Raw genomic sequence first — 26,990 nt, forward strand, 5'->3', positions numbered from 1 at the left:
TGGGCCAAAGAAGGGCTAAAAAGGGCAAGTCAGAGTTACTTTCACTGTCAAAAAGTCATTGTAGCCACCCCGGTTGAGACAACAATTCAGGAAATTCATTATATTTTTTATTATTAAAAAAAGCAAGGAATGGGTTTACAGATTTGCTATCTGCTAAATTCAGGATTTCGATCCAGAATATAAATTAAGTATGCTACAAAAAGGACATGGCCTTCAAATCTGCCTCGAAAAAAAAGAAAAGGAAAAAAGTTATCGTATTCAAATTAGCCTTTCGAGATGCTGACTTTTACAAGCTTTTGGCTTACTTATTCTTTTCAGAATCCCCTCCTGTCAGCTTCACAAATCCAAAAACCAGCCAACCAGAAACCTCTCGGTATTTCAGCTCAGGCTTCTCCACCAATACTTATTTAAATAAAATACTATAGATTTAGGGTAAAAATGGTTTCCCCATTCATGTTAAAATTGATTCTATAATCCAGTGAATGAACCCTATGCCAAGTGTTTATCAATTATTGGACGCCACAGTCAAAGTTACTTGTCAGTAGTGATGGACATTCCCCACCCATGTCTATATGCATGACCACTACTCTGCACACAGTGGCATGAAGTAATGCTTTGGATTTAGAATTAATCAGCTGATTTAGATTCTTTTCTGTTTATCCAAAGCTTCTGACCTTTTAAAAGTTTGTGCAATTGTTGTTTTTCTGTCATTTAGTTTTTAACTAAGAGAACCACACAATTAATTCCATTATTTCTATATTTTTAAATAAAAAATATAGAAATTTCAGTAGTTGCAGTTGAATCATGCACAGCTGTTAAGAGTCTTCAAGAAATTAATTTGTAAATGAAAGTTTAACTTGTTCACGGAACACGTGATATGACTTAAGTTTTCCGAAAGAGCTTGCCTTATATTTAAGTTCATGTCCCTGAAAACAGAATGATTGAAGTCCTACTAAAGTTCACTCTGATATGAATTGAATATGGTTTGAAGTCTCATGACCATGACAATGACGGATTATATCATCATTAAAAGAAATAGTCTGTTTTGTGATTGAGATCACAATTTAAAATCCCTGAAAGAAATGGAAGGTGCAATGTAATAGACTACCACAAGGTAGAGATTGCAAATGTAAGTGAACAGAAAGATGACAAATGTAGGTGAAACAATAGTAACAGAATCTCTCTGACTGGTGTGGTGAAGGACTATATTAACTGCAGATGTCATTCACGAAAATACAGCAACAGTTGCATGAGTCAGCATAAGAATGTAACTTATTTAGTTGTATGAGCTATACAGTGAGTACAGGGAGTACTGCACTGCTTCCCAATCTCCAGCTGAGAGAGTACAGTCTCAGGGACAACACAGAGCATTGTGCAGAGAATACAATTATGGAGGTCCACAAAAGAAACACTGAAGATGCTGAATTTCATTCTCTGTTCTTAATAGGCTACATTTATTACAAAGTATATGAAAACGGAAAGACAAATAGTATAGTAATATGAAGTGTATCCTCAGTGCTAAATATTCCAGGTGTTCAGTATAAGTAAGCTAGAAGGCAGAAGATCACCACGAGTTAACCTAGAAAACGTTTCCCTAATTGCTGAAAATGAAACAGTAATAGATATAGTTGACTGCTGGTTTCAATAAAAAACAACTCTTCTCTTTCACTGTCCAAACAGCATGCCAATCAAAGCATGAAAGAACATAATCTAAATTACATCTAAACATGTTCTTATTTCCAAAATGATATTAACATAACTGATTTATCAGGAACTAGTGTTTCATTTAAAACTCGAGGATAAGAAAAAGGCCAGATTAGAAAGACAGGCAGGAAACAGAAATTTAAAACTATGACCTTTTACTCCTTGGTGTCCTTGGCTGTAATAGAAGTACAAAACAACTTGGAGGTGGACATTTCCTTTCTGTACTGTTTAGAGTAGAAGAAAGTTCCTAGATTAATCTTAATACCAATCAGATTAGCAGTTCCTAAGGTATGGCTTAAAATGTGTGTCCTAATCACAAAAGGGGTATCTCTATTATATCTTGATCTTGGGGATAATCTCATCCTCAACCCGACTAGGAAAAAGACTAGGAAACCTTTATTTTCCCCTATTGCAACCCGCTGTCTCAAGGAACATCCTCTTCTGTTTTCTTTAAAAGAAAAGGGTTAAACAAAATCTACGTCAGATCAAGGGGCACCAACAGTAAATGGGAAACTCTAATATTGCCTCAGATCTAGTGCAACGGACACTGAGAAGTAGCCCAGCAGGAGCCTTCTAAACTGCACATAAACAGTATAGTCTTATATCCCAAACAGGATTGCATGTGTCATTAGCAGGTTTCTTGACTCACCTGAAGATGAATACACATCACCATACACTACAACCCTCACACAATGTTTAAATGATGTAAGAATTCTCAAACACCCTAAAGACTACACTACAGTGAAGTTTTACACTCTATATTCACCAATACTCATTTTCTAGGTACTTCCATAATAAATCAGAGTTGGATGACAATATTTTATCTATACTGAGTGAGTTACAATTGTATTCTTTTTTGCGTTTTATTTAAATACCTTTAATTGTGGGCATGTGATATTCATGTATTCATGATAGACCCAAATCTATTAGGTCTATTATTTCAAATGTTTCTTTTGCATATTTTAAAATCTTTTTGTATTTTGTATCCCACCAGAGCAAAAGCTACATTTAAGACACTATGTGACTGCACTCATGTATAATATAGATTCACAAAGACAGCAGGATACCAATGCATAGAGAACACAAAAGCTAAGATAATCAAAGTACAGTAGTCTGAAGAATAATTTCTCTATGAGCACAATAAATAGAGAGCATTGCCCTTTGTATAGCTGAGTAATAGCATTGTCTTAATGTACAATTATGTTTTACTATGAGAGACTGCCAACGATCCCAATTAGTGCCAACCATGGTAGCTTTTTTTTGTGATTGAGACATCTGTCTGCAGGAAAATGGGTGAGTGAACCAAAACACATTTCACTTTGCCTCCCTAACAACCATTAAATGGGAATGACATTAAATCACTATTGACCTGCACTGGATTCGATCCAAAAAACCTACAGTTTGTGTGAAAAGCTGCCTTTTCTGTTGCTAATTAATCCTGTTAAACTAAATATATTAATCAGGCACACAGAATGGGTGAAATATCAGGATTCTGAATGTATCTAAGAATTGGATATGCAATCAGATGCCAACCTTACATACTGGTTTATATAGAATCAGCTGATTAGGTGATTTAATATTTGCATGGTCCTTTTCTTGCTGAAAGCCCAATCCAGCCATTTAATAGAGTGATTCAGGACTACAGAAACACAGTGTAACTAACAGGTACAGAATCTGACAACTTAAGAAGTATGTTATTGGAGGTCTAGATACCGATTCTGAAACTGATCTGTGCTAAGTATGTTAACATAATCTAATTTATCTTATGTATAATATCTGGGAAACTGCTTTAAAACAATTCCCCTCAGTCTTATCAATGCCATTCTTTCTGTGATATCTTCAGGTGCCACTAAACCAATTTGTCACCAACCGGATAATGGACAGGCCACAAATCAGCAAGCTACAGAGAAGACCTGACAAGAGAGCTCAGTGTCACCACAGGAAAACATTTGTGTGCTCCCTGTCGAAGAGAGTTACCCCCTTTTTTAACTCATCTGCTGCCCCATTCTCCAGGGCCCTGGAGAACAAATTGCCCTCCTTTGCATCCTTTTCAGAGGCAGTGCAGCGCGCAAAGAATTGGTACTGAGCAGAAACACAAGGAACAGGGCCATAAAAATTCATCACTTTGGCCTCCTGACCTCACACTGCTGGGGTTCCAGACACACACCCGTCTCAGAATGAAGCACAGTCCTGGAGAGAGCAAATGAGCAGCTAGACTCGGCAAAAATTACTGACACACATACATACAGAAAAAAGGAAAAGCCCACCAGATGCTTCATTGTCTCTCACTTATTCTTTCTAAAGAAGTGTTTTCACATAAAAAGAAGGGCTCCACTACGTAGCATATTGGGTGGAATAAGTGGAGTTATTGTTTCAGGGCAGCTCTGTCACATTACTGACTTTAGTACAAAGAAGGGCTAATGAAAGATTTAATCCTCACCCCCCCACCACTCCTTTAAGTCAGCAGCTTAAAACCAATCATGACAGATGTCCACAAGACTGTTTAACATGCAAGATTCTTTAAACGTTCTCAAAGTAATAAAATGCTTATTTATTTCCTAGACATTGCCTTCCCGATAAATTTAAGTTAAAAGATATTCTAATGGCACTGAACACATGCTCATTTCCAGACCAGAGCTTAATTGTGCCAAGAAGTCTGCATCACCGTTTCTCAAATTAATGCCTATATTGAAAAGACATAACCAGTCAGAATCACTACAGAACTGGAACACTATGGTTACACTTCAGTATCTGCATATTTTTACAGTACTTCATCTTGATGTACCTATATTTAAAGATAAAGCCAGGAATTACTCATATGACATCAAAAAAGATTAGTTAATTGTCTTAAATAGATAGGTTCACTTCAACCAATTTATGAAATTCTTAGTCCAAGGTAAGAATAATGTTTAAAAAGCAATTTACATTAGCCAACACCTTCTTAACAGGCTATTGATTAATCTATGAGAAGATAAGCTCTGGGGCAATAAACTATTACAGTTCCTTACAATTCCGATCAATGAGATCACTGCAGACCAAATAATTGTACCTTACTCCTAACATTAACAGATGTAAAATATTTTACTTCATATACATCTTCAACCTGCTTGCACCCTATTCTACCAGGACAGAATCCACCATGACCCTTAACAGGAATAAGCTTCTTCTTGATAACAAATGAAGAATTAGGTGGGTATATGTTCAAATGATCAGTTATATCTACAATGACTAGCAAACCATTTTATGTGAAAATAATAATAACTGGGGATGTTTCTAGTATGAGAAAATATTTTTTTTCTCAGTTCAGTATAAGACTTCAACTGATTTAGCCTTAATTTAAAAACCACTAAACTGCTGTGCAATAATTTTATTAACATTATCAGCATTTGTACAAACCTGCAAGTCAAATTCTGCAATGTAGTTGAAGCAAAGAATGATGACTGGCTGTTTTTTTGCCTTGTACTTGCTTACACCCTTTCATTTAAAAACCTGTTTGTCATTCAGCATGAAAATGTACCTTGATGTAATGTGACAAAAATAAAAGTACAGGACTAGATCTCACATCCAAAGACTAAACTGCGCTAAGCAACCATCTTGTGGGTGGGCTTTGTGATACATTTTACCAATTTTTCATGCCCATCCCTCTAAATGTGACCCTACTCCGAAGCCTTTATACCCCTGACAACTTCACGCAGAAAAACATGCAGCTCCTCTGATAGCATGAAATCGGGAACAAAAGCCCCTGTGGAAGAGAAGGGGGTAGTGAGGCACGGTACAGCCAGAGACCCGCCTGGCTGCAGCCAGAAACAGATGTTAGTTAAACCCTAACTTTGAGCAAGCTGAAAGGAAAGCCTTGTAGAAGAAATGGGCCTGAAACACATTGTTTTCAGGCATTTTAAAACAAAAAGAAAACTAAAAAAAGCATGGGGCAATATGGCTGTCACAGATAAATTACAATACAAAGAGTGATATGGAGGCCATGAATGGTCAATGTGCCACTTTAGAGAGCTCTTAAATATTATCTGATGTTCTGTTTTCAGAGTTACCAGGGTGCTATTTAAACTGGCCCTTATAGGAGGTTTATATTTCTAATGAATGCATTAAGGAGAGTTAGATGCTACACCTGTTAGGTCACCTTGTCTAGGTCTGTAAATTTTAAAAGAAATTTTACATTCTGTATCTTTGGATCAACATGGCTCTGAAGTTGGATATGTTAAAATCTTGCATGAAGAAATGTGAACTATAGTACAAAAGAGTTAGATTAACATTGATATATGCATAAATTACATCTTAGACTGCCAGATGTAACTGAATTTTCTTGGGATATGGTGACTTTTGTGTTATGTGTATAATTCTGCTAACAACAAATTTCTGTTTCAGTTCTTTGAAATAGCAAGAGTAAAATATTTATTGCACATTTTGTAAATTTGTGTACAATGGTGTGATATTCCTGGGCAGAATTGGTCCCATAAAGACTGTGTGTATAGGAGGTAATTAAAAATAGAGGTGACGTCGCTGACCCTTTAAGAGCTAGCTGATAAATAAGTCAGAGAGAAAAGGGCAAATATATTGTTACATAACTGTATAAAACAGCAATGACTGTCCCAGGAGCCACTTGGCACATATCAGAGGCCCTGAAAAAACTATTATTGTTCACTTGCAAAGCACCAGACTGCATTAGTCAAAAAATAGACTGACATCATACAAACAAGTACTATTGAGAAGCACAAAGACCTACTTGTCTCTCAGAGTTTATGGTACATTTCATTGCACTAAATAAAAAAGGCACTATTATTAAGAGTTGTTTTCTATCAATTTTCCTTGAGATGTGATAGAAAAATCTCCCACCAGAACATTCTTCTATGACTAAATGTGATAAAACCAGCAATTTCGAAATAATAATGCCTACAGTCTATGAGTTTGTACTAACAAACATGCTAGACACCAATTAAAGACATTCAGAAGAAACTATGGGACAGTACAATGTTTGGATAAAATTATATTTCTTAATTTAGTAATAGTTTATATATAAAACATAAACAATTATTATATAATTTTAAATGATACCATATTACAGGTGAAATGTTTGTGATTTTCTACAACTTATACAGCCTATACAAATACAATGCTGTCTGAATAAAACCTAGTGATTTATCTCATTGAGGGATTTTGTCCTTAATTTTAAAAAGATAAAACTGCATGAGAAAAACAACATGAAATCTCTGAAGAAGGAAACATGATGAAGTCAGCCTCAGCTGATGGGAGGTAAAGAAATATCAATATGAAGCAAGTTTCAGAAGAAAGGTTTCAATCAATCCATCAAAAGTTAAAAATAAGATGAAAATTTAAGTAAAACAATACAAATGTTGCCATTAAATTATTCTGGTAGTCTATGTGTAAATGTTTATATTAAAGAGGAAATTAATAGAATATTAATGGGAATATATATATTACAAAACTAACTTGTCCTGTACAATTTTAATGGTAAATAATTATTGGATTTTCTTTGGGGTATTATAAATACCACTAAAATGCAATCTGTGTTTCCAGTGTTTTTATATGTGGAATTTATATTAAACTGTTTTTATATAAAAGCTTTAAATATATATTTTAAAATATAAATTACTATTACTATATATATCAAACCTTTGACTGTTTCTTCTCCCCAGATAAAAGCACTTAAAATCTATTAATTCTAAAATAATCTTGTACTTTTCACATCTCAGACACCAAGCGCTTTGCCTCATCAGTGTCTGAAGTAAAGTTTACAGATGATCCTGACCACTAGCCATACAGCCTGTTTTCCTTGCATTTTATGAATGTGGTTAAAAACATCCTATGCCCATTGTTGAAATATTAATAAACTAGGATCTAGTAAATGTGCAAAGTCAAAGTGTCTTTAAAAGGCAGACATTATACAATAAACACAGAAAATGTGAAACAGAGCTTGTAATCAAGACAAAGCAAAAGAGAGACGGAAAGAAACCAAGAGCTTCCCCGAGTCTGGAAGAGTAAAAACTCATTTTTCAAATAGTGCCAAAGACAAACGTGTAAATGTCAGTGATCAGATTTGGCCCCTTTGTAATACAAGGCCTGTTTTATTGCTCTCTGTAAGCCTGTACCAGAGCGTAGTTTGGCCAGTTTTCTAGGATTGCATTTCCAGCAGAATTTGGCATCTTCATCCGATTCAACAGAAGACTTCTCATTAAGAATAGAGATCTTTACCATACTGGGGAGTACCAACAGCAAAATAATATTTTCTTTCTGTGTGAGCATCTTTACTGAAGAGTGGAGAAGATGGAGCATATGTTTGCCTTCTTGGAACACAGTGTACACGTAGGACCGCCTTCTTATTGCAAAGAACTGTCCGCTTTCTTGATGTGAAAATCTTGGAATGGAAAACTGCTGAATTGACCAAGTCAGATGAAAAGGAACTTGTCTTTAAAAAATGGAACCCTAGCAACAAGACACAGCTGGAGGCAGAAACAAGTCACAGAGACGCCTAGGGCTGAAACAGAGCAGTACTCCGCATGTCCATCAGTCACAGTTGGTGTCACCTCAGTGATGAATGGCAGGTGTGGCAGCGCGGACCGCGATGTGCAGCGCTGACCGTGCCTGGCACTGCCGTCACCCTGTGTCACGCCATCACCATCTGAGCTCGTACAGCTGCCAGTTACCACTGTCCTAGACCCAAGCACAGTAACAAAAGAAAAGCTGGGGCCAAGTTCAAACACACGATTATTAATTACACAAACGCCGCAGAGGCCTCTCTCATAAAAGGGAGCTGAATAATTGTTCTTAATTTGTGAATGTTTTAATTACAGAGCTGAGATCCTGACAAATCTGATCAAAGTGCCATCTCTTGCATTCCGCCCTCTGAGCAGTACATTCTCTCTCTAGTCCTTTTCTTTTGTATTAATTTACATCTCAAGCAAAGCAGGGAGCTTCTGCCCACTGGGAACAGTATCTCCTTTGAGCACTGTGTCATCTTTCCAATAATGAGGCTTATAAGGCCACTTGTGCTGTTACAGTTGGATATTTCCTGCGTCTGCTGATTAAAACTGGTTTTATGACCACATGGTAACACAGCTCCCGTGAGTCTGAAATGTGCCACCTCCACAGTCCATGGACAAAACAACCAGAAGCCCACTCCCAGTCTGTAGAATGATAGAACTGAAAACAATTGCATTACTTAATTTACTGTTTCAATGACGATATGGCTCATTGGCCCCTCGTTGTTTTGAAGATGGATTTAATTAACCTCCAATGAATCTTTGCCCAGAAGGCTGGCAACAGCGCTGTTGGAATTGTTGGTGTCAAAAATCCAAGCAAAGTGAGAGGTAATCAGTGATACCCTGATGGTTAAACAGATAGGTCCTAAAATTAATTAGCTTGACTAATGTACTGTATACATAATTACACAACAATGTTTTGATTTATATTGGTAGGACAAAATGCTAAGCAAGGTTAGGATAAAGAGGAAGACATTTTATTGCAGGACAATCATTTAACTACACTGCATTTTCAAATCAAGGTGGGATTCCTTCACACTAAAATGTCTTGTTGTTGTGCATCACCTTGCATGCTGTAAAGCATCTTGCTGCTGAAAAATGAAATATTTATTACCCTCCTTGTCATTAAGGACCATTTACAACATTCATTTTGTGCGAAGCCCGTAAACAGTCACACCTTTAATTTCATGGTGCTCAAGTAAAGAAAGCAAGAGACAAAGGAAAGATTGATGCATACCCATAGGATTACTGACTGTCACAATCAAGACAGCCAACAGCATTTGTTAACATGGGAGTAAAATAAGATGCATCACCAAACATCACTGTTTAATGAAGCCCTAAAATGTTTTTTAAATTTTTTAAAAGGAGCTCTAATTACCAATGATAGCAAGTTCTAAAGCACACTAAAGCAAGACAAGTGATAACTGTGCATAATGAAATGTGCCTGAGAGTAATGAAAAAACTCAAATTAAAACAGGCACAAGTCAAGTCATGGGTAAAGTAGATCATGTCAGCAATTAACCCCACACATTGGCCTCTATCAATCCCTAAATTGCAAGATGCAGAAGAAGCACACAATTTTCCAGAAATATAATTTACATTCTATTACGTTTTATTACAAAGATTTTAAATATACTTAGCTTTGAGCCTAAGTACTCTCACACTGTTTACAACATAGCATACTGAAGCTAAAGGCAGTTAAAGCAGGATTGTTGGTGGAAAAAAGTGCTCCCTGCTTTTGATAGATATCAAGTGATCTGAAAAAGGGGATTTTGCTTTAGCCAGGGCTGGATATAAACCACCCAGAGAGATGATGAGTGAGTGCTCTTAAATAACTGTTCAACCTTTTAATATTTATTATTCAACCCATATTTAAACTGTCAGGAACACATAAAAAAGTTATTCACGCCACAATGGCAATAAGGCGAACGTGAAGGTTATATAAATTCTCCAAGAACTAAGCAGGGCATAGAATTAGAAACCACTGATAAGAATTAAAGCTCACCATTTGTATACAGTAATAATATATATTCATTCAAGTAGGACATGTACTGGCCAATCAGAATGTTTGTGCCTTTATGAATCTCCTGTTTCCGCGGGAAGAGGGGACCACCTCCGGTGAGATCAGTGACACCATTAGTATCCACGTGGCTGTGTCTTTTGTCCCCCTTTGAAAAGCCCCTTGAATAAGGGTCAAAAGAAGCCAATTCCTTATGTCTGCTAAAATTAATTGTACTCCCTTCTCTTGGGCTGGTTATAGCCTTTGGTTACTGACCTCCCTGTAGAAGTATGTGAAGAATCCCGCACCTGTCCAGCTCTGGACAATGCCACGATGGGCTGCAGCACATTTAAAGAACATCGAAATGACAGTCTTCTCTGGGACTTTGTCGCATAGTGGTAACGGTCACAGATGCTTGGGAAAAGAGCAACTAGACAATATAGCAGTTGCTGTATTGCTGTAACAGTTCTAAATGTATTGCTGTAAAAGTTCTGAATGCTTTAATTAGCTGTCTGGGGAGACAGTCAATTCTGCATAGCATTTGAAGAAAAGACTTTAGATAAGATCTACTTAAATCTTTGTCTCATTTCATTGTATGACTTTTGGAAAGTTTAAAAACTGTGACCTTGCAGCTGCTTAGAAAGTTTTAGAATTTATTTGTTAAAAAAATGCTATGAAAATAGGTTGAACAATTAAGTATGCACATTTAAAAGAACATCTCAAATCTGTTCATATCAAACAGAAAACATGATTTGATTCTGATATTAATATTAACTCATGGTTAGAAAAAACTTTCCTTATTTCCTTCCACAGAAATGAAAAGAACACAAAAGCATCAATTCTTACACCAGTGTACAGCAACATATTAAATATTCTTAATTAACACCCTTCAGAAAACTTGTGAAAAGTTTGTACAACCTTTAATCCTCCTGGCTAGGGAATTTCATGGACCATAGCCTGCACTTCCTGCTACAATTTCTGTAGCTCTGTTGGACTAAAGCCCCCTGTAGGGACGATCCTCCCTCATGCCAAGAAAATCAATCAGGAACATCTGCCTGAACAACTGGAGGGGAAAGGGCACCTCTGCATGTTAAAAGAACAAAATGGCAGCTAGAGTCAGACACCAAGATGTAGGTAGCCTTACACATTTATGGAAAAGGGGTCATGACCCTCTACATTTAAACACTTTTTTCTATGTGGAAAAGACACTGATAACATCTTGCTCTGTTTACCCACCACAGTGCTGGGATAATGAGAAAAGAATGCTGAAGAGCACATCTCCTTTCTAAACTATAACACTGGGATTTTGACTTTTGAACTTGAGGGTCTTCAAATTAAAGCACATTTTAGCATTTGTCGATAGATCTGAAACTGCCTTCCTAGTTACTTCCTAGAAACTGAAGAAAATAAATTATAGTTTAAACACGTATGATGTTGCTGAGGAGTGTTCATTTCCAGGCATTCCTTCAGAAGATCTACTGTAAGTGTAAAACTTAAGCTAAAACAGTCTGGACGGGCAGTGATGTTTATAGTTTAAATATTGTACATCTGGTTAATGTTATTTATTTAACAAAAATCTAAATCACGAGTACTCTCCTTTTTCTCTGTAAAATCAACACATAATTAACTGACACACAAATGCAATCTAATGAAAGCTGTCCCAACCACACAAAAGCTGTCCTAATAAGTCTTTGAAAATGGATCCTTAATACTCTTCAGTCCCATTGGCATAGAGACCTGCCCCATGCTGTGTGCTGGGGACTGTATCCTTTTCCAGCATCCTTTCTCTTATTCATCTATCAGATGCACAATCAGAAACAGCCAGTCCTCAAGAACCCAAGGAGAACCCTTTACAGTGTGCCTACAGCTTGATTGAAGATCTTTCACCATATTGTTTTTGAGCAGTTTTGTTCCAGCAATAAAAAAGTGATTCATTTAGGCTGTCACCCTAAATTTCTTTTTCAAAAGAACATTAAGACCGAAAAGAATTCAAAAGACATCTCAAGAAGAAACTGATACTGTAGTAAAATTAAAACTCATTAAGTACTAGTCCAATTATAAAGTCATTTTTTTTGTCTGCACTGAATAGAAATAAAAAATGTGCTTATTTTGCAGGTGTAAAACTAAAATGGCACATAACTGTTTAACCCTGAAACATGTGCCATTTTACTCTGAAACACTCCAAGCTGTAGGAATATGTGATATATAATTCAATTTTTAAGTGCAGCTTATACCTATATGCTTACACCTTATACAGTATATAAGATATCTCATGTATATCTACTGTATCTACTGGTATGTAATAATGTATCTATAATCCAGTCCTGAGACACCTGTCCTATCAATACTGCAATGTCAAATTGAGTAGCAAATCTGTTTTCATTCCTTTAGATACATTCTTTATTAGCTTTTAACAAAGGCAGGGCGGACAACACGAAATACCACTTTGCTTTCTTGTGTTTTAAAATTTAAAATGGCACCAGCTCCTGTTTATAACTTCATCCGAAGCCATTGAAAGCAAATAAGCATCTGCATTCTAGACAGAGGACCCATAACAATGCACTTAGAGGGCAAACACAGCTGGGATGACCATGGTGAAGGGAATAATGACCTTTAAATCTGCATGACCTGTGCAACTACAAAGGCAGGGCCAACTATAAGTATCATTACCACAGCCTGTGGCCGGTTTGGATAAACTGCTAAAGCTAACAAAGCCTCAAATGATTGCTTCCTTGTACTTTAAAACTATTGAAGGAAAACCGAAGATGACCAAGTGACGAGAAAGGATGCTGCTCCAGGATTAGTGCATTGTGTGTCTCACCCGCATAAGCCACCTGCTGGCCTGATGGTCATGTACAGAGGCTAAACTTAAAAGAGGATAAACAGACATTAAACACCTTCAGATAGAAAAGACCCATTTGAGCATATTCTGGTTAAACACAGCACTGACATAAGTTTAACATCAGACATAAAAATAATCTCTTCTTTCCATCAAGAATAGGAAAAAACAAACTATTTCATAAATGTATCTGTGACAGGTACTGTTAATCATTTCTCTGCGTGACTGCAGTGGGGTGGCATTTAAATATAAAATTTAAAATGACTGTAATGTTTGAGTCCCCATCTTAACAAAAACCGAACTCAAATCTAGAGCGTGCCGAAACTATTTACACGATACTGATGTATAGTGACACCAAATTCCAGTAAAAAAATGACGATAATCTAGACTCTTCAAAGTTTAACATTTAGTATATATATTTGATAAAATAAGAAACAGCAAAGTGAATGAGTTTCAATCAATTGTCTACCCATCTAAATTTCAAATTTACCCACCTCTACAACTAGCTTTGAATCCAGCCTGAAGTTAAAATCTCCAAAGATGAAGTGTGGCACCTTTTCATACCTCTGGTCTGTAATTCTGCAAAGAAAAAGAGGCAGGTTAACTCAAGAAAAAAATCACATCACATTTTGACAAAGCATCTTTTATAATTAAATTAATAAACCTAAAGGGAAATAAAAAGGAAACATTATCATTTGTCATGGTAAAATTAATGCGCATTTCCTGTAGTGCACAGTGCCACCTGGTGGCAACTCTAAACCTAATTGAAAGTTTTGGTCATCTAGAAGCTTTCGATACTCAAACTTCAATGCTAATTAAAAAATATTTTTATGAACAGTATAAATATTACCTTAGATAATAAGTTTGGGCAAATACAGTTTTCAGCTAAGTGAAACAAAAAGTCGTATTCTAGAATTTTAGAGGAAAATATTTATATCAAAGCCTTGGTCAAAAAACAGTAATTGGCACTTCATGACAGCCTTTTGGAAGGGACACAAGACAAGAGAGACCCATAGTGGTAAACAGAAATAATGGCAGAAAGAAAAAAACTGTTTAAATCAGATGCTGTTGGTCTTATTGTTATAAAGGAAATGTAGTTAGATGTTGAGCAGTGGTCTTCATCAATATGTTAGAGCAAAAAAAAGTACATTCGGGATCTATAGAGCAAGGATTCCATTTTCATAGTTACTGTGGAGGCAAGGACAACAGCAGCCAGCATTCATATATTTAAAATGCAACTAAGCAGCCTATAATTAACTTCTTTACCTAATCAGTTGCCTAAAGGGGCCCTTAAAAGTATAAAGATAAGAAATTAAATAAAAGGACTTGCTTAATTAATGATGGGGGATGCCTGCCTAGCTAATCAGCAGAATAAATCTAAGCAGACATTACCCTGATAACAATATATTTATGATGCTATAAAAGACACTGAGTGTTGGTCTCTTTCCTGCCCTTGGGTTATAAAACATTTGAGGCAAATCTTAGAGGAATTAGAAGGAGGTGTAACTAAATACTCAGTTTATATATGGATGTTTGTGCAATTAGTCACTTCTGCACAAAGTCATAGTATTTTTAACCCTCTGCAAATGATCTGAAACACATGCCCAATGCAAAAGGCACATTATTACAAATGATTCATGGAGAGAGCAGTACAACCCAACACTGTTTCTTGTTTGCTTCTGCTGCTTTCTGCTCTCTATTTTCTGTGTATAAAACACATACTCATTGATTCATTTTACACAAATATTGGCCAACACCAGCAGAACTCTATATGCTGAAAAAAATCAATCTGTTAGAAAAGTAAACTTTTTTCTTCTGCCAAACCAACTGGTGAAAATTCCTGCAACTACTTTTCTTGCTCATAACACATGCACTGCCAAAGGTTCAACAAAATTACTGCTGCCTATTTCTCAAGCAGGTACAATAAATAAAATATTTTCTAAAAAGTTTGGCACATACATGAAACCATGTATCCCCAAGAAAATGAACATTTTACTGCCTAGAATCAGCTTAACTGAAAACTGATCCTATGAAGAGCTTCAGCTAGCTTCATTCTATTCTGGCCGATAAAGTCAGGCTGAGCAAAAGAAAGGCAGCAAGCTAGTGTGGGCCTAGTGGTACCAATAAGGGGATCAGTTGACATGTGGCACACTGAAACAGCCAAAGATTTCCCAGCTCACATTGTAAAGAGATCTAACTGCTTTATTCCCTTAATAGCCATGTCTAATGTGATAGCCTCAGTGGTTTTGTCCAGAGTCAAGGTATCAGCTGCAGGTCAGAAGGTAACATTCTGTTTACACGATTATTTCCTAAAGCACTTATCTTGCCCTGCGGTGTGAAAGTTGACTTTGCTCCCCTTTGTGAGGCCTGAAGAATTGGTAAATTAGCCACACTGAGCTGGAACTCAATGGAGTGAGGTGGGAGGTCTGAGGAGCCCCCACAGAGGTGCCCAGCAGGACATCTTATTAGCCGCGTCATCACAGTTCATTCAGTCAAACTGTAACAGTGTCACCAACATTCCCACACAAAGACAAAGTTCTTTACACAGTCTATAAACATGCTTCCCCTGGCCAATTCATCGTGCCTTGACACTCCTGAAAAGGGTTTTTCAAAACACCAGCTCTCATTGAGAGGGAGCTTCACGTCAGGCTTCCTGGGAACAGACAAAGCAGGGGTCAGCGAATAATTTATAACACAGCAGAGACCTGCTCCCAGGTTCCCACTATGCAGAGCCATAGTCCATTGGAAACAGAACTGCCTTAAAACCAGCTCTGGAGAATGGGATGTGTTTCTTGAGCTTTCTGTTCCTACAGTTCTTGAGTTCTAAGGCACAATATATTAATTCGCTCTTGCATTAGTTTCTGAAATGTATCGAAAAGGCACTTGCCTTAATCTTCCCTGTGGAATTTGATTTTCAGTGAAAGATGATAAACTTTAAATCAACTTGAAGTATCATTAATCTCTGTCTATAAGTATGCATGACAAATAGATATAATAGAAACAGATTACAACGTCTTGTCAGATCGTGCCATCGTTCATGTTTTGCCCTGCACTTAATCTCATCATTAGTAGTAAAAGAAGAGGTAGTGCAACAACAATTATATTCTATATCATTCATTTGAAAGTCGTATATATTTAGGATTTATAAATTACATAAATTATACATTGCTTAAATCAATTAATACCATCGTATCAGATTCAAGATGTTTTTTTATTTCTAGGGTCTCCATGTTTTTAATACATTTTGAATGAACTCCATACTTCCCCCAGCATGCTATTTTCTTTCTGGTACAATTCAGAAGGAAAATTTAAAAAAATTGTAAGGCCCTGATCTTTAAATGTGACCTCATGGGGTTAGACAACAGGAGCTACACTTTCCATATGAAATGGTCGGGCACTGTGGCCTCCCAGTTCACCCCTGTTAGAATAGAGCCAGGAGGAGTCCAGCTCACTGGTAGAGAAGGTCACTGAAAGGTGACCGGACATAGACAGGGCTGACAGATTCAACTTCAGCCAGGAATCAAAACACTTTAAATATTAAGGCAAAAAATTCTAATTTTCATACTCTAACCTTTTATAACTGAAAATCTGAACATAAGGTGAGGTCTAACAAATCATAAATCATTATTTGTTTGACCCATCTTATATCCAATGTTAATATGATAAAAAATATATAATATTATTTGATAACAGTGAAAATACTTAATATCTCACATTTCAGTTGTAATGTGTTTATCGGTGTTTCATCTATCCCATTAATTCCATTACTCTTGTCTTCAATAATAGCTTCTTCTGGTAACTCTCAAGTGACATTTTCATATCCTATATTTACAGAACATTATTCCAGCAATACTGACCCCACCACACACACTACCATCACTACCACATGGCTAGCAGCACCATTTATTTTATGTGCTATGGATTTGCGAACCTCATTACAACCAAACCTAATTTATTGCACTAATAAAAAGAAAAGATGCTCAATTCTTAAAACTAACACCCTGTCATTTACATCAGCTTCAGCAAATTAGGAAGGAGAGTACTCATTTTATAACCTCCAGCTGAATTGCCCATTACACTGTAATACGTTTAGTGGATGCTTCCTAAATTGGAAGACGTCCATTTTAATGTTAATTTATTTTTATTTCCTTGTAAACTAATAAGTACCAGGCTTCAACATTTATAGATTTTTATGTTTAGATCAGAAGGGTGACAGAATAACAGGTCAGTAGTAAAGCGGTTCACTTTAAAACCAGTAATGCATAAGACTGTATTTAATATGAAAATTGTAAGGCCTGAGATGTATAATGTCTCCTCAAATAAGTAAAAGAAAAAGAGAATAAGTGTAAATATAGAAAGTGCTCTAGTGATTTCTTTACTACTAACCAGCTAACACTTTAATAACATCAGTTAATTATGTTTTGGACAATATATACATACAGAAGCATATTTATAATCATTTAAAAGATTATTTGTCTTAGGCATCAGGGCAGTCTGTGGAACTACAGAAAAAAAGTTAAAAGAGCACAACAATCGTTCATGTATTCCAAGTCATGAATTCCTTTAATTATAAAACGTTCTTTTGACACAAAAGCCACGAGTGAAAAATCAAATAAAGATGTAAAAGGTGATATATACAAAAATCTGCCTACGTGCCATTTTAGACAAGTGTTCAATGGATTAATGACACTATATTTCAACAGCATTTAATTAATGAAAAAAAACCAATTCTGATAAAGCTTTAAGGAAAATTTAAGTTAGAATACTGGACACCAAAGAATTCCTGAGCTCGAATGCAACAAACAACCAGTGTACATGCAGTGTACTTTAGACAAAAGTCAATTTCTTGTTATGAATGAAATGGCACAACTTCCTTTACCCTTAAAAACAAACATGCAAGGCATTTGATGTTTCTGATGCCAGCTTCGCATTAACACCCTCAAGGTGAAAAGCCAGTTCAGAAGTCACCCCTATATAACAATAATTCCCAGTTTCAAGCCTTAAAAGTGCCTCAAAGATAGCATTAGATAACATTTATTAATAACTAAACAAATATAAAGATTCAAAATGATATTTCCAACTAGCCTCGACCATTATTTTTCATGAGGATGACGCATTTACAAAACTTCTGCAGGCCAGTGATCCTAATAAGTATCATCTCCTGATCACCTGAAATGTCATCAACATGTATAAACCTTCACTAAAGATAGGCACTCAAAGAAATGTCATATGAATGAACGATAAGATTAACTAATAGATTCATCCGGCTTCATCGAAAAGCACCTCACATTACAGAGGCCTCCTTACAGCTGAACATGTCTATTGCCTGGAAACTGAGCAGCCTTTCTTCCTTCATTCAGCTGCTTATTCTGGGAAAAGGCTAAAGAGAAACATTTAGATTGGAGGGGTCTTTGAAAAGGGGTGACAGTTGACTGATGACCATCCATAAAATGACAAAGAATTGCTGTGTGGAGCCTGTGCATCACATCGACTCTCCCTGGGAAACTAATTGCTCTGAATTGTTAATGGTAACATTATTTTTCTGGCAATCATTTCTTTTGAATGCCCAAAATGAGCATGAAACAACTCTTTTGACTGAACATAAAAGTTAAATGTCCGAATGTTGATCAAATTAACTTCAGCTATGTGACAATGGACTATATTTGTGAGACAATAATGAGATCGACAAAGGGCTGCTTTATACCAAGATTTCACAGTTGTAATGTAAAAATGTTTCTGTTAAACTAGATCAGCAACTTTCAAAAGGGAAACAGAAAAAAATACAAACAAAAGGAACAAAAGAACACTTTAGGTTTAAAAATTATTTTAATAAAACACAGTCTCTTCACTGTGGTAAATACTTTAAGGGAGCTTTAGAGCTTGTGCACAAAGAAATATTGCTTGAATTATTCCATAACATCTTGGGCCAATCATCCAGATGTAAGTTAACAAATTTGAAGCATTTTAGTGAATATATGCAAGATTGTTTTTAGGTAATTTTAACAAAATAAATCTACATGCCAAAATGACAGTGTTTAAACCTTAACAATGATAATGATAATAACAGTCCAAAAAGAGGCATATTTACCGACATTTCAATAATATAAAATAATGGCTCAATTATAATCCATAAGTTTGTGTTACTTACAGAGATTCCAAATATGAATTCTAAAGAATATACAAAATAATCCCAAAACAATACAAATTTTATTTCTTCATTTAGATCAAAATCTTTGCTTGCCATCAAAAAAGTGCATTTCAACATTCAAAGACACAAAATAAGTAATGCTTCACTTGGTTCAGTGAAAAAACAGACACAAAAAGAAGAAAAAATGTTTTGATGCAATTCAATGAAAGTTTAGCTCCCTAAACTGTGTTCCTTCTCAGTATTGTTCCCTGGTCTTGAAACGCTTTGGTGATAAACACTGTTCAGCAGTTTAAAGGCCTGGGAGGAAAAGACTTATCAGATCTGTTTTCAATGGCCCTAAATCTGCCTTATTAGCTCAATGCAGATAAGAGAAATTCAAAGAACCAGCATGAAACCTCTCTTGCCTGTGATTATCCAACACCAAATAGCTACAGTAGCTCAGCTGGAAATGTAGATCTACACCCCTTTTAAAGAGAGATTAGGGGCGAGAGAGAGAGCAGGGGGGAAGGGAAGAGAAGTTTTTTACACTATAGATATTCTCACTTTCGCCTCTTCCTACTTTTTGGAAGGAGTGAGGATAGACAATGGGAAAAGATGGTTCCCAAAACCCTCCTGAATGGGGACACTGTTGGTGGTAGCGCTCATTCAAAGTGAGTTTCAGTGTATTGTCCTCCCCGATCAGCGGATCAGAATAGTGTTTGCTGGTGGCTGCCAAAAGGTTAGCAGCTCTGATGAAAGGACTTGCCCATTATTCACTGCTCCTACAGAACTCTGCTATTGTGTGGCTCGGCCCACTGTTTCACGATGGAGGTCCGGATCTGCGGCTGGCTGCTCTCTCAAAACAAGCGATTCATGCAAAATGCAGCCTCACAGTGGAGCCATGGTGTAAAATTCCAAGATTCGCTTTCCAAAGACAAGCAGATATTGACAACTCTGGCATTGTCAAATTTTAATGATATACTAAGGAGTTTAAAAAAACTATTACCTTCTAACTTTTGTTTGGTTATTTGCTTCGTGGGAGGTTCTGAGGTATTTTCTTTAAACCTGTTAGATGTTTTTGTTTTGTTAGGCTGGATTTATTTTTTCTCTTTTTAACTAGAGACAGAAACGTATGCATGAATGATTTTTTAAATGACGAGTTTGAAACCATTAATATAAGAGACTAAAATACATCATAGGATAAACCTATATATGATCTACTGGAAATACCTCTTTAGCTACTTTATTTATAAATGTATTTAAATTATAGATTGATATAAAAACTAAAAGGATCTTCATTTCAGAATGCTGAAACTACCCCTTCCTTAAATCAGGTACACTCTTTCATCAAATGAAATGAGAGAAAGTATGTGACCTTTGAAATAAAAAAGCAGTTAATATTTCATGAGTGTCAAAATATTGGTAAATTACTGATTGCAAGAATATACTACAATCCAAATCTAGGCCATGTAGATCATATATGTATTCTATATTCTGATGTCATGCACTGACCAAACCCCAAAGTCAACACATGCTTTCTTAAAATGCAACTTCAAATGAGATTGCAAACTGTGTCCCTATAAGGAGATACTACTGCTTTGTCAATTCCTGTACTCCATTCCCTAGTCTGGGCAGCAAAGTAGTGTGGCCGGAATCTGAGTGGAGTCTGCATGCTTTCCATGGCTGTGTTTCTTCCGGGTGTTTACGATTAATCCCATCCCAAAGAAACGATAAAACAGTATTTTGGAATCCCACCTCACAACTGATGCTTTCAGGATAGGCTCCGGGTTGTCAAAAACCATATCAAGAATAAGCAGTTTTCCGATAATGGATGCTTGACTTCACCTGGGCAGCAGTACTGCCATCCATACACACAATTTATTAATTATATGTGAAGTTCACCATTTGCTGAAGTCCACTAAACTGAGTGCAAGGTAAACCCCAAACTGAAATGAATGTATTTATTTTCCATAGTTATTTTTAAGTGTCCTATAAAAGTAGTTTTCTAGAACTGTATCATTACTTCGATGAGAAAACAGCTGTTCAAAGCTAAAAACTTAAGCTTAAAGTCGGGGTGGGGATGGGCTAAACTCAATTTTTCCAATTATTTTACCAGGAATAGTATATTATGAGGTCTAAGTCTCCATGACTGTGGGTACACCTGCATTTTGTGAACTCAGGAACAAATGGGGCCCTTCGACACAACATCCAACTGCTACAAACATGTTTTGCAAAACGTCTGTTTATAGTAAGGCAAAAAAAAAGTCATTAAAAGGTAAAAAGGTTCTTACCTATCTAGAACGTAACCAAGTGCTTTCTGCCGCGTTCCTGAATAAACAGATGGGCTGGTTTCCCAAGCAATTAAATTGGAAGCGTCGTGGAAAAGATGAATGTTCACCAAGTCAAAGGCACTGTCAAGAAAACAACCATCACACAGTGAGTCATCATTGAAATGCCCTGAGACTAGGGCTGGAAATTAACCTCTGCGGGAGTGGAACCCCATAACTCACGACTTTATACCCCCTGTAATAGCTGAATCCAATTCCTACTGATAAAAGTATCAACCCTTCTCCTCAAGGCACAGCAGCACTTCGTTATTCATTCTCAATGTAATTTAATTGCACCTTGAATAGAAGTAAACAGGGTTTATTGATTACAGGTAAAATTAAGAGGGTGAATATTTTACAAAATGAAAAGCACTGGTAGGCAGCAATGAAGCAGTGTAAGCATACCCTCCATATACGCTTAGTAAATCTTAATTTCTTCCAGAAATTGTAGAATAGCATCCAGAAGTTACATTTGTCACTTACTGTATGTGTAACACAAAATGCAAACAAAATATGCACTTATTCCTTTCGAAACAAATTAGTAACAGGCGCATTGTTTTGGATGTATAATAAGATTGTAAGAAAAAACAATGTAAAAAGGATAAGGGTTTTTTCTCTTCAAATCGATTAAAATTTATCTGCGGTGGAGAACAGATGGCCTTTCCATATTTAGATGTTTGAAATGAGCCAGGTGAGGACCAAACACTTTCCAAAAGCTGTGTGATTCTCTGCACTTTATTATGACTAAAAGTTTTGACTGACAGTTTGTCTGCCATGATGCACCCCCCCCACCACCACCATCACCAGTGACACCCACCCCACTTCAGCTGCAAAGGTTCCTTGCCTAAAACATGCCTTCCACTTCCTAATCCCTGCGGTGTCTTTGCTGTGCGCTCAAATCCTGCCTGTCTGAATCCCTACCACCCCTCCTGAGACTTTCGCCTTGTTACGGTTTCATTTCTTTCTTCTCATGTCATCTTTATATTAAATTACCTCTCCTGAGAAGAAAACATTGATATTCATCAGATGCAGGTTCCATTGCATGTAATGTCTTGTGTCATCTGTCATATGCAACTTCTTGACTAATATGATTATGCCTAATCCAATAGACCAATTCACCGCACAATGTATGAGTGGACCCAAACTTGCTCTCTACAAAGACTCTTGACTCTAAATGAAGACTCAGTACAATTCTTTTGAATAAGTGGATGAATGCATAGCAAATAGGAGACGTAAACCTACCAATCAGCAATAGACCATCGTGTTCTGATGAAGCCTTTTCTGGACCATTTACACTAAGGAGAAAAGAAGGAAGGCATTAACTGATATTACAATCACCATTCAAAAAAATTAATGTGATTTTCCCCGCAAGCTGGGGTATGCAAGAAATTGTATATGGCTAATAAAGTGATTTCTCTTAATTAGGAAGATTAGCTGATGTTTAACATATTTACAAAGCCCACTCTGAATGACCTAGAATAAGAAATAAAAGGGGTGTATTTTAAAATTGGACATACTCTATGAGTATATAAAAAGAAGCACTGAACAGGTTTAAAATAAAACATAGACATTATAGATATGCTTTAACAGTTTAGGAGAAATCCAGAGAACTAGTAGAAAATATTATTTTTTATATTTTAAATATTAATAATTTAAAAATCCCAAACTACAAATCAGGAGAAAACTGAAGAGATGAATAAAACTAATTAAAGCTTAGGTCACATAATTGCAAATTGACTAAACGTATTAATAAACTCTGGTATAAATTAAAGCATGAAAGGTATCTCATCACATTTCATATCCTTCAATCTGCATTAGTGTAAGATTAACTGAATCAAATTGAATTACATTAGCATACTTGAATTAATCCATATTGACTTGCACAAAATCAGCAGCCAATTATAACTACTAGGAACGGGGTAGAACTCAAGTGTGTCTTCACTCTGTCAAATGGATGAAATGCTATATTGCAATTTTAACGATATTGTAATAAAAAAAATTCTAGCTGCAAAGCTGTTGAGGTGGACAGAAATAACGACAGGCATGTGAACTTCAAATGTAAACATAAAAGTAGAAAAGGAATGATTTTTAACTACATTCGCAATACAGTACAACACAGATATTTACAAGAGACCACTACTGTTTTGTCCACTATTGACGCTATATAACCTTTATATCCTTCAGTATTTTCATACACATGGATGCCATTACAAGTATTCTAAAATCACACATTAAATTACTTCTGTTGACTGCTTTTGTGGGAAGGAGTTTGTAAATGAGACTTTTTAAAATAGATAAGAAAAACTAATCTAATAAAGTAATTGAAATAACTGAGATACACACTTATTTTGTGTGTACATAAAAAAAACCTTTTTTACATGACAAGTCTAAATATACACTCACACAAACACCAGCACATAACACAGCTTCTGTGTACCTGGAATAAGCATTAAATGCACTAAAATATACTTCATTTTTGCACTTACTAATATTGACAAATGCAGCATGATTTACTTGAAACACATTTACATAAATATTTATTGAAAATAGCAAAGTCAATTGTAATCTTTCTGGGTAGTATCTTTTGTGAATTAATCTTCATAACTGAGCAGGGCTACAGTACCTTTATTACATTAAATAAGAGAGGGGGCGTGCCAAAGCTTCAGGAATTCTCAGGCTGGTCCTCTTATTAAAGTGTGGGGAAATTTAATTTAAAGAGACATTAACTACAATCATGCCATTAGCATTTATCACCTCCTTCTGACACCAAATCTGATCGCTCCTGATTTATACGAGCTCTCTTTAGATAGATAGCAAAACTGCCTTGTATTCATCATTTGCTTATGACTTCCAAGTGGAATGCCAACAGATATTCTTTCCAAACACTTCCCCTCCCCAAAAGGCTCTCTTTTAAATACTTTATACAGACAAAATAACTCTCATCAAACTCCTAAGGGATTATTATGCTAAATGTTGCTAATGTTAAATATTAAAATGACAAAGTTTTGTCTATATTTTTTTGGGTTTAGGAAATGTCAAAGCACTGACTATCAGATCACAAACACATTTCAATGAACCTTTTTATTCCTGTTGCATGGGCAGGTTAATTTTTGTACTTTATCTGTGGGTTTTTATTTTGTTTTGTTCAAGTGTAATGTATTTTAATCTTGCACCTTATTCATGTGTTCATCTCCCTTGACTTTCAAATTAGATGTTTGTTTTACTACGTGACAGCATAGCTTTGCATACTTGGAAGTTCATTAGCTCACTCTACTTAATACACAAAGCCACTCTGCAATGCAATTTATTCACAGTTATCTGTGGGATTATCATTTTCCATTACATACAATTCAATTCATAAGCGTAACCACAAATCTCTTTAGAGAATGCTGTCAGACACAAGAATGAAAATGACTACTGCTACTATCAATGATAATAATAATAATAATAATAATAATAATAATAATAATAATAATAATAATAATAATAATAATAATAGTGAAAGTTGGGAACAATTATATTTTGTGATTAATTTAAATTCCACATTTTCCAATTTAAAGAGAAAATGAATATGACTAAAATATATCTGATTTCTGTACCATAACAGTAGAGATTCCCATTACTTATTATGCGTCTCAAATCCTCCCAGTAGATTTTGAATCCTGCTCCAGTTGCAGTAGCACACCATGTCCAATGGGTGATGCTCTTCCCACCATTACGCTATTTTGGGATTCTCAAAGGTCAGCACCTAAAGGTCCTCACTTATAGGTCACATCAACAACACCTCATAGGGCTGCATAAGTTTCATCGCATAAACAATGATGTGCAAGCATGTGGATATGTTATTGTTTGGTTTGGCTAGGGTATGAAAGTCGAGGTGAGGAGAGGGAGCTGTCAAACAGATGTTTTCATTACAGGGAGAAAGCAGTCTATAAACGGAATTTCTGTGTATTGTAAGTTTCACTCCTATCAAGTGTCATAACACAAGCAATGGGAAGCATATTTTTTAACTGACCTTTTACATCTACCAGAAAGACCACCTCCTCATAAATAACTGCCCACTGGTTACACATGGGTGCAGACACTTCTGTGTAACACCAGCTGGAGGAGAGGTTGCGAAGGGCTAATGTCAAAATGCACTGTGAGCAGTAAGTAATACACACAAACCATGATTGATATTGTCCAATGGAGGGCCTCCATTTATCTTGATTCTATCATTTCACTCAGGAGGGGCCATATCAAATTAAACAGTGACCCAGCAGAGGTTTATTGAAGTGACCAGAGTATGGGGAGGAAGAAAAGAGTGATTAAAGTGGCCCAAACTGGGATGTATTAATGGGTTCTTAAAGGAGAAGTGGGGTTTTGGAAGAAAGATACATAGCAGAGAATGGGCTTCAGTGATTGCACAACAAAAAGTGACTGTGATGTATATATCTTTCTGACCCAAAGATTTAAATATTACCCAGTATTTATAGAAAAGAGTTTATTTGAAATTAGAGATTGACAATTATACTCTGTAAAAAATGGACTACTCCATTTTAAGCTCATGTGTAAGCAAAGACTTGTAGATGAAATTGCTTATTCATTCAAAGCTCATTTACTTTGCATTTCACACATAAAAAGTATTTTCTACGGGCAGAATACTACAATCATTTTTTAAAATTTACATAAAACGTATATGAATATAGCACAGAGGTTTAATCCAAAAGTGCCAGGACTATGATGCTTTTATGTTAAGTTCACTTAAAAAATTAGATTACTGAAAATTTCAAATCCCTACTCAGAGACAAGAATTTTTGCCACTTTGCTTCTTGTTCTGTTTATCAATTATTCTTTCTTCTGAAAAGTTTAACTAATGAAGTGTATTTTGCACAGAGGCAGGGACTCTAGCCTTCAGATACCAAATCATTATGGCTACAGCAGGCCCAGGGGAAAGCTCAGGGTGGGGTCATAAAATAACAGAGTTCCCTCTTATCTGTGCAACATATCAGCTCACACCACTAATAAACCACTGCTCAGACAGCAGCACTGCTACAGTGAAGAAGTGACAATGCTTCTCAGGTTAAGGCAAATCCCCAGGTGTACACCAAGACTATTGGCTCAAAGCTCATGACAAATACATTTCACTGTATACCTTATCTGCTATTTTTAAGCGTCAATAAAGAAAACAGAAGTGACAACTAACAAGTCATTTTCCTTAATGCTTGAACAGCTCCAAGTCAGATAGGTGTGAACCAGCAAAGGGGCAGAAAGGGTCATGCCAGTCATGTTGTGAAAAGACAAATAGCCTCACATTTTTTCACTAACAACTCTTATTGAAGTTTCTTCACTACCACATAGTGACTTCACTATGTCACTACCTCCTTAGCATAGTTCACTAAGCCAACAAAGCAGAGGTAACTATCTGAGACTACTATTAGAGTCTGCAATCCATTTTCAACTACCTTCTATACATTTTTTAATGCTTTTTTAAACATTTTCA

The 26,990-nt window shown here is 36.0% G+C and overlaps 1 protein-coding gene across 2 annotated transcripts in view; it reads right to left on the minus strand.

Moving 5' to 3' along the window:
• The window catches only part of LOC102688033 (inositol polyphosphate-5-phosphatase A), a 145,466-nt gene that overhangs the window by 20,242 nt on the left and 98,234 nt on the right, over positions 1-26,990 (minus strand). For both annotated transcript variants that reach the window (XM_015346849.2, XM_006630395.3), the window contains exons 7-9: positions 22,751-22,803; positions 21,473-21,592; positions 13,549-13,633 (exon numbers count right to left, since the gene is read on the minus strand). In XM_015346849.2, coding sequence (XP_015202335.1) covers positions 13,549-13,633; positions 21,473-21,592; positions 22,751-22,803 — 258 coding nt within the window. The remainder of the gene's footprint in view (positions 1-13,548; positions 13,634-21,472; positions 21,593-22,750; positions 22,804-26,990) is intronic.

This window comes from Lepisosteus oculatus, chromosome 4 (genome assembly GCF_040954835.1).
Source record: "Lepisosteus oculatus isolate fLepOcu1 chromosome 4, fLepOcu1.hap2, whole genome shotgun sequence".
In the NCBI taxonomy this organism is placed as follows: Eukaryota; Metazoa; Chordata; class Actinopteri; order Semionotiformes; family Lepisosteidae; genus Lepisosteus; species Lepisosteus oculatus.